We start from the raw sequence: 8814 nt of genomic DNA, 5'->3' as shown, positions 1-8814 counted from the left end.
CTACCAAATTTCGTGTTGTTATCCCATTTCTGCCAGGAAATATTCAAGAATAAATAAAATAAAAGTTTTACTTTGACACCCTGTATTCAGTTATTATCAACTTTCGTACTAAGGTAAGTTCGCTTAAATCGGCCTATTTTAAGCTCAGAAATCTAAGGTTAAGCTATGGCCTATTCTTTACCAAACACCCTGTATAGTAAATTCGTAAGATTTAAATTTTTATGGGTATGTAAACCACAGTTATTTGAAAATAACGGTAAATAAAACAAGTAAATGCTTCGATTGCATCAAGTTTATTACACATTTACATAATTAATAATTTGCCCACAATTATTATACTATAAATTACATATACACAATAATAACTGGAATAACTTTCACCTTACAAAATTGAAATGGTTTCTGGCATCTGCATTGGACTGGCCCTAATAATATAGTATTTAATGACTGTTAAATGATAGAAATATAAATTTAAAAAAGAGAAGAACTTATTAATCAGATACATCATATTAATTATAAAATATAATACAAATATTGTCTTTAACAAAATACCTCGATTTTGGTTTAAACTGTCCGCAATGCAAACATCACCCCAAAAATTTTTAGTTGTCATTAGGAGTCGAATAAAAATGTTTTTTAAGGCCCCTGCAATTCTATTTACAATAGTCGTCTTTTTTCGCGTAATACTTTCTATAAAAATACATTTTAAAATATGAAATAAGTCAAGCTGCTTACTATTCTGATTAACTATGTAGTTGAATAAATATTGAAACCATTGAGAGAAATGTATTTAATTTTTGCGGTAGTTGTAGTGGCTTTATCTTTTTTAATCATTTTGTCAACAAAGTACATTCACTTAGTAGATTTAATTTTAAAATCACTTGGAAGTACTGGTTTGTTTAGTAATTATGGCGTTTTTGAGAATTTTTTTTTACATAAAGCCGCATCAACCATGGAAGGTTATTAGCGGATGTTGAACAATTACAATATAATTATTACATTTTATAAAATAAATTTATATCCTTAAGATAATTGCACTGGATAAATTATAATTTAATATATTCTTCAGCTGACTTGCCGACTTGGTTCTTCAGAAATGTTGTTGATGCTTCGTTCATACGAGTAAAGTGGACATTCTGTAAGAATGTGCTGGACTGTTATCAAGCATCTACAGTATGAGCATTGTGGTGGTAGCTCTTTCGTTATTAAGTACTTATGGGATAATGTTGTATGCCCAATCGGTTTATTACCACTTGTTCTCTTCTCTTTTCAGGGAGCTGGAGCTGGAGATTGATGTAAGGTTTGATCTCTTTGAGCTTTGAGCTCTTCAAATCCTAACAATGATGCCAAACTTGTATACAATATTGCTTGATATTCAAATTGATATCTGCGATTGGAATTCTTTGGATAATATCAATGTGTTCGTCAGTAGTTGCTTTAAGTGCTAGGGTATCGACCTTTTCATTACCTGAAATACCTATGTGTGAATGTACCCAAAGAAAGTGAATGTTTATATTTCTGCTCGTTTTTGGGAATTAAATATTATAGAGTAAGCGAACTAAATTTTTTCGTGAATGGGTGATTTTTGAAATATATCCCGAAACAGATTGATTTTTTTTTAATGAGAATAGGAGTCGTGTGGTTGCTCATTTTAAAGATTATTCAATTATGTATTCAGTAATAAACATTTACATTTTAATTTATACAGGGTGTTCAAAAATCTTTTTTTTAATTTAATTAGTTGAGACAAAAAGAAGAATGTATGTAATTTAGTTAATTAAAAATATATTTTACTGCTGCCAGAAAATAAAAAAACAAAAAAAAATTGACAAATAAATATGTTTTTTCGGTTAAATTCAATGTTAAAGTTGCCACCCACTTGCCTTCTGGCATTTTTAACATTTAATTTAAGCAAAAAAACAATGTTTATCTGTGAAATAAACATACATTTTTCTTTTTGTTTCAATAATTTTAATTCGAAAATTTTTTTTGAGCACCCTGTATAAATAGTTATGTTAATGCTTATAGAGAATTGAATAACCTTTCAAATGAGCTAGCACACGACTTCTGATCTCCTTTAAAAAATCCTCGATTACGTCATCAAGCCCAGATGGATGACGTCACTAATATAATATATGTGCCAAAAAATGATAATTTAAAAATAAAATTCGACCTCTTTCGGTATTTAGTTACAAAATCGCCCATTCATGAAAAAATTATATTATTCCAACCTTTACGTGCCCATTGTATTAATGGATAAATTGAGATATATTTCAAATTTTTGTTCTCATCAGACACGATTTGCAGAGACGAGATCAGAGATTTTTCCGTTTGCTTCCAATATAGTTTTTTAAACATTTTACAACTTTGATTGAACAGTTTTATATGTCTCTCTATGAAACATCATAATATTTTGATTAGAATATAAATGAAAATTAGAGTTTTTGTAAGGCATTGATCTTTATCAACGTTTGGTAGAAATAGTACAATATTATTTATTATATTCATCATTTTTTTTATTAATAAATCCATTACTAGTATTTGATCAGCGTCTCTGTTTAAATGTATGAAGTTATATCAAAATTATATTCTGAACCCAGGTTTTTCTCTGGTTTGATATACAGGGTGTCACCTCTAACGGGACGGAAGATTATAGCGAAATGGTAAAAGATTTGAAAAAAATTTTAAATTAGTAGTTTGCAAGTTGATAAAATCTACATTTTAAAATTATTTTTAAATATACAGGGTGTCCCAATTAATTGCGGCGTATCAAAGTTATATTTTTCTTATGGAACACCCTATATTTTATTGCATTTTTTAATTGTCGGCAAAAAATAAGGTATAGTTTCATAAGGCTTCCCTATACCTCTGTACAGAGTGTTCTGAGTTATGGTGACTTTTCTTAAAATGTAAAGTTTTAAAAGAAGGCTTATTCTCAAGTTATTTAAGAAATTATGAAAAAAATACTTTTACCTCTAAATAGTTGGATATCGGTTGAATTTATTCCATGATTAATTATTACACAATTATCTACAAGGTGTTCAACATTTACAGTTTCATTATTGGATTATTCAATGTGTCATATGATGCTTATTTTAAATGGAACACCATGTATATTAATCACCATTATACTAAACGGAGTCACCTCTTTCGAATGGTATATGGATGTCCTATACCTAGGTCTAATAGTTTTTGCTTAATTTACAATGATTTAAATTCTTAATCTGTAAATCGAGTTTAAAACAAAAGATATATCTCATTGTATGACATCGTCATTTTATGACAGTACGGTCTGGTAATTATCAAAAATATAAACATTCGAGTATGATATTTAAATTTAATTGTTCCTAAAACTGAATAATCACGTTATCTACGAAAGAGTAGACATGATACTTTGCATTGGGGAGTGTTTGCAAAATTGTATCTTACCTTCTTAAGTTTACGCTCAAAAGTATCCTGATAGAAGACACCCAAAAAAGGACGTTTTTGAGAGATTTCAATAGATTCCGTGCTACTGGTAATGTTGTATACGGAAAGTTAAATAAAAATAAACCAGTTATTTGTGATGACGTCAAGGAGGTTGATGTCCTGCTTTCTGTTACGGAAAACCCAAATACTAGTAAAGAAAAAATTTCGGGTGAATTGTAAATCAGTCAAACGACTGTTAGAATACTTAAGAGAAATCACTATTATCCGTATAAAACTCAACTACGAACTACACCAGTATTAGACCAAACAAGACTATGATAAATATTTAACTTATCGTTTATGGACTTTAGACTTTATAGAAGATCCTGATTTTTTTCAATGTATTGTATACAGACCAATATACCTACTTTTCATAATAATGGTCTAGTAAATAGACATAATTTTTATTTCATTATGATACAGTAAACAAACATTTGTTTCGTACAGTTTAAAAATCGAGAGTGACTATAAATATTATTTTTAAAATCAATTTACCGTTTAAGAAAATTTTAAATTACGCAAAAACTATGACTCCTAGTTATAGAACATCCCTATACCATTCGAAAGAGGAACCTGTGCTTAGTACAATAATTTATTAATATACATGGTGTTTTATTTAAAATAAGCATCATATGACACATTAAATAATCCAATAATGAAACTGTAAATTTTGAACACCCTGTAAATAAATGTGTAATAATCAATCATGGAATACAATAATTATAAAATAATTACCAGACCGTACTGTCATAAGGTGACAATGTCATACAATGCCATTAATTAACTACATCTTTTGTTTTAAAATTGATTTACAGATTAAGAATTTAAATAATTGTAAATTACGCAAAAACTATAAGACCAAGGTATAGGACATCCATATACCATTCGAAAGAGATAAAATTGTTTAGTATAATTATTTAATAATATACATGGTATTTCTTTTAAAATAAGAATCATATGACACATTAAATAATCCAATAATGAAACTGTAAATTTTGAACACCCTGTAAATAAATGTGTAATAATTAATCATGAAATACATTCAACCAATATTGAAATATTTAAATGTAAAAGTAATTTTTTTATAATTTCTTAAATAACTTGAGAATAAGCCTTCTTTTAAAACTTTACATTTTAATAAAAGTCAACATAACTCAGAACACTCTGTACATAGGTATAGGGAAGCTTTATGAAACTATACTTTATTTTTTGCGGACAATTAAAAATGGAATAAAATATAGGGTGTTCCATAAGAAAAAATATAACTTTGATACGCCGCCATTTATTGGGACTGCCTGTATATTTGAAAATAATTTTAGAATGTAGATTTTATCAACTTACAAACTACTAATTTAAAATTTTTTTCAAATCTTTTACCATTTCGCTGTAGTCTTCATCCCGTTAGTGGTGACTCACCCTATATACCTACTCATCATGTTTTGTCATCGATTTTTGACTCAAATCCACTAAACGATGGATATAAGAAATCTTCATTTCCCATACACCTCTTTACATGGGATAAGTATGATTGTTTTATTCTTAATACGGACCTGTACATAAATCTAAATATATTTTCGATTATTATGAATCGTGTTTATGGGTTTATTTCTGCTGTATCACAGATATAACATATTTCCAATTTTAATTCGTTCTTCGTTCAAATGCTTTTGTAAAATATATGACATGCAAATAGATAGTTCTCTTTATGTTCTACAATTTTAGAATATCTTCCCATCATTATTTACATGACTTTCTAGTTCTAAAATCTTTAATTTTTACAAAAGTATCTAGTTCGGAACACTCTTAAGTAAGTATAGGTACTTTAACAATCTACTTCATCACCGTTGAGGATAATCCATAAGAAAAAGATTTTCGTGGTTATAAAGAATATAGAATTGAGTACTTGTTCACTGTGTAATAGTAGAAGAGGCAAGTATGCTAAATTTGCAGTTACTCGAGCGTTATGGGGACCTGTTGGGTTGTGAAGATTAGGACTTACCAAAATAAGTTTTCCATTTTAGTGGGGACTTTCCATTTTTAATCTAAATTTCCTTTTCCAACAATCGTGTTTTCCGATTATAGCGCCATATTTATATTCATAATTCAAAAAAACGTCTCAAATAAAAGTTATTTTTACGAAGGGAATCCAAATCTGCAATAAAAATGGGGGCTCCTATTTAAGATTTTAAAGTAATCCCCACCCCACCTCCGTGGGTGGTCGTGTTTGATGTTATTCGATAAATTTTTAAAAAATATTTAACACGTGTTTTTCAGTTTTTTGACCTGATGTTTATTTTGCGAAATATCGCCGGGTTACTATTTGAAATATTAAAGTAAGCCCCCACCCCTCTGTGTGGGGGTTTGTGTTTGGTATTTAGATTTTTGAAAAATATTGAACACGGATTTTTCAGTTTTTCGATCTGACGTTCATTTCGCGAAATATTCGCTTTTTTGTGAAACTTTGTGACTCGCACTTTTCCTTAGGTACGCCCCGCTCAAATCGTTAAATTTTTGAAATATACACTGTTCTGCATGTACTTAACTTACCTTATCTTAATCTGACGATTTAGAGTTTTTCTAAGGATAAATTGTTTTGGACCCCTCTTAACGAACTCCTCTGTATTAAGAGTTCGTATATGGTAAAGGTGCATTTACAGGATACAAGGTTTCTCTCCATATGATTTTCTGACGTGCTCGAGTAACTGCGCTTGGGTTCCCCTACCATAAACCTGGAGATATTTAGTTTTTTTACTCTAACTGTATCATCTACCTCTAGCACATGGACTTTTATGTAACTACCTTACTCAATTTTCCTTAAAAATGTCGATAACATATTTACATAATTATCGATATAGTATAAGAGTGTTGTTAATTCTACTGCCATTGTAAATTTTGCTACTTTCCTAAAGTAAGTAGGGCCAATCTCAAAAATAAGTTCACAAAAGTGTAGTATTTTTCCACTTTACATTCATAAATATTTCCGAAATTATAATTCTTTTATAGGAGCCAGCCCATAACGTATGATTAAAAACTTTGACAACATTGTAATTATTTCTGCCGTATAGAAAGCACAGGCGTATCTCTGTAATGCTGCCATCTGAATGTGAACTTCAGTATAGTACATTTTTTCTGTGACGATTTTTGTAGTAATTTTAGCGCTTTACCTGGCAAATTGATGCCCTTATGTTACTCTAAGAAATGATAATAATTAATATGACATACTTAATAAATTTCACCAGTATAACACTATAAAATTATAAACAGTCATTAAATATTTAATGCCAATTTTATTTATACTTCGACTTTAAGTCTTCATAAAATCTAAATAGTTACACGCCAATATCTGTAAATGGTTTGTGCATATATATCTACTGTTTATTTACTAATATTTCATTTTATGTTACAATAAAAATATTCTCACAGTTAACTTTCATGCTTATAATTACACTTAACACCTTTCATTTGACTAGACGTTAACACTAAATTATACAAGTCAAATCAATTTTCTTGTTTAATTAGAAATAAAAATAAGAAAAAGGCCATTGTGAACTAACGAAAGTCTTTTTTTGTTGAATGTATAATTTAATACTATAAACTTTACATTTATGGAATTAATATCACGCGAATAAGAAATATAAATATTTTTACATTTTAAAACAGTTTTTTTTATAAAAATAGTGGCATAATCAAAGATTAAAGTTCATTTTCAAGTACCAGGTGAAAACAATGTCGAAACTAAAAATATTCTAATCAAATCGGCCTGTTCAAACGAGACTTGTTGACCCCACTGTAGTTTTGTTTCTATCTTAACTAGGTACTCAACTATACTGATATTGGTTTTAACAAATAACAATACTGTAATTGCGAAGCTATTCTGTAATATTGTTCTGACGTAAACCAAGAGTAGCTCAGCGTCGGGTATCAGGACAGCCAGGTTCCATCAGTATTCTTCCAGAAGAATAATGATGGCTCTGTCGGAAGTGATCATCCGAAGTTTCTCGTGAGAATCGCTCAAGAGCATTGAGGGAATTGAATCCCGCTACAGAACATACTTCCGATAATAAAGAGACACCACTGAAAAGCGATAAGCTCAACAAGAAGTGCCTAGCTCCAAAAAGACCCAGCAAGTGAATGAGTGGTGCGACTGTGCGACGAGAACTTATTGAAGCAAAGTCTTGACCCACAAGAGGCTCAATTGCATATGCTAATAACCAATCAGAAAGCCACAAACAAAGATATGGGGCATAACAAAAGATCTCTCAGAGACCAGATATTAATTTAAAAAGCCTACTTGGTCATACAATCCCTTTATCTGCAGTGTAAATTCCTTTTCTTCAATATTTCCAACACTTCGTAAGTTACCACTTCTCTGTTTGTATTATTGGCTTTTGCCTCGTTTTTCTGTTCATTTTGCTACGTATTAGAATATTACAATTTGTTAACTTCGTTTTTCTTTTAGTTGCTAAAGTATTTAATTTGTAAAATCAGTTGTAAATGGCATTCGTGGTGACATTGTGTACTTTCATTTTTTGCTTACAAGCTAATTTCTTTTTATTGCAAACAATACTCATTATCTTGTAGATGAAATCTTGTTAAAAAGTTAATTTGGAATTTTACCTTCTTCTTATTTTTGAGGTATAATAAAAGGATATGATGATTTAGATCTACACAAGAAATATGTACATTTAAAAAACTCGATTTGACTTGTATTAGGTAAGGTAACCATTATCTCAACTAGTTTACTTTTTATCACATGTACTGCTGTCACCTTGTTTTTGGAAGATTTTTTATGTACTGCAATGCTTTTACTTTAAGATGTTCCGGAGGTCCTAAAGAATATGGTGGTTTCGGGTTTGTTTTGACGTAGTAGCTTCCTCTTGCGCTGAAATAAACAAAATATTTTTTTATATCATAATAAAATTGAAACATCCCGGCAGATCAATATAAAAAGTGAAAAAGTTTATTTTTAGCCCAGTAAATGAACGGGAAATTCGGCGATACCGTGTAATTTTCAGGGGCAACTCCGAATTGCATTAAAATTTGGATTTAGGTTCTATTTACCCTCCACTTCAAAGTTGAAATTGTGTCGTTGGTTGCTTTTACTTGGGGGTGACAATCACCCCTTCTCGGGGGTGAAAAAACATACGTTCAAGGTAAGACTGGAAATGGATAAATTGACTGATTTTAAGTAACTTTTGTTCTATAGAGTTTTTTACGTAAGTCAATACTTTTCGAGTTATTTGCCATTGAAAATGTTGATTTTTCGACAAAAAAACTACGTTTTCAGACGGTTTTTCGCAAATAACTAAAAAAGTAAATGTTTTATCGAAAACAATATTCCTAGCA

The 8814-nt window shown here is 29.8% G+C and overlaps 1 protein-coding gene across 1 annotated transcript in view; it reads right to left on the bottom strand.

Moving 5' to 3' along the window:
- Positions 1–277: 277 nt before the first annotated feature.
- Positions 278–8814, bottom strand: part of LOC114331331 (pancreatic lipase-related protein 2) — a 139870-nt gene continuing 131333 nt past the window's right edge. The window contains exon 7 of the mRNA XM_050655874.1: positions 278–8350. Coding sequence (XP_050511831.1) covers positions 8233–8350 — 118 coding nt within the window. The 3' untranslated portion in view covers positions 278–8232. The remainder of the gene's footprint in view (positions 8351–8814) is intronic.

The sequence above is a fragment of the Diabrotica virgifera genome, chromosome 1 (assembly GCF_917563875.1).
Source record: "Diabrotica virgifera virgifera chromosome 1, PGI_DIABVI_V3a".
NCBI lineage: Eukaryota > Metazoa > Arthropoda > Insecta > Coleoptera > Chrysomelidae > Diabrotica > Diabrotica virgifera.
The sequence above is the reverse complement of the archived record's forward strand: the minus strand, read 5'-3'. Positions and strand labels throughout refer to the sequence as shown.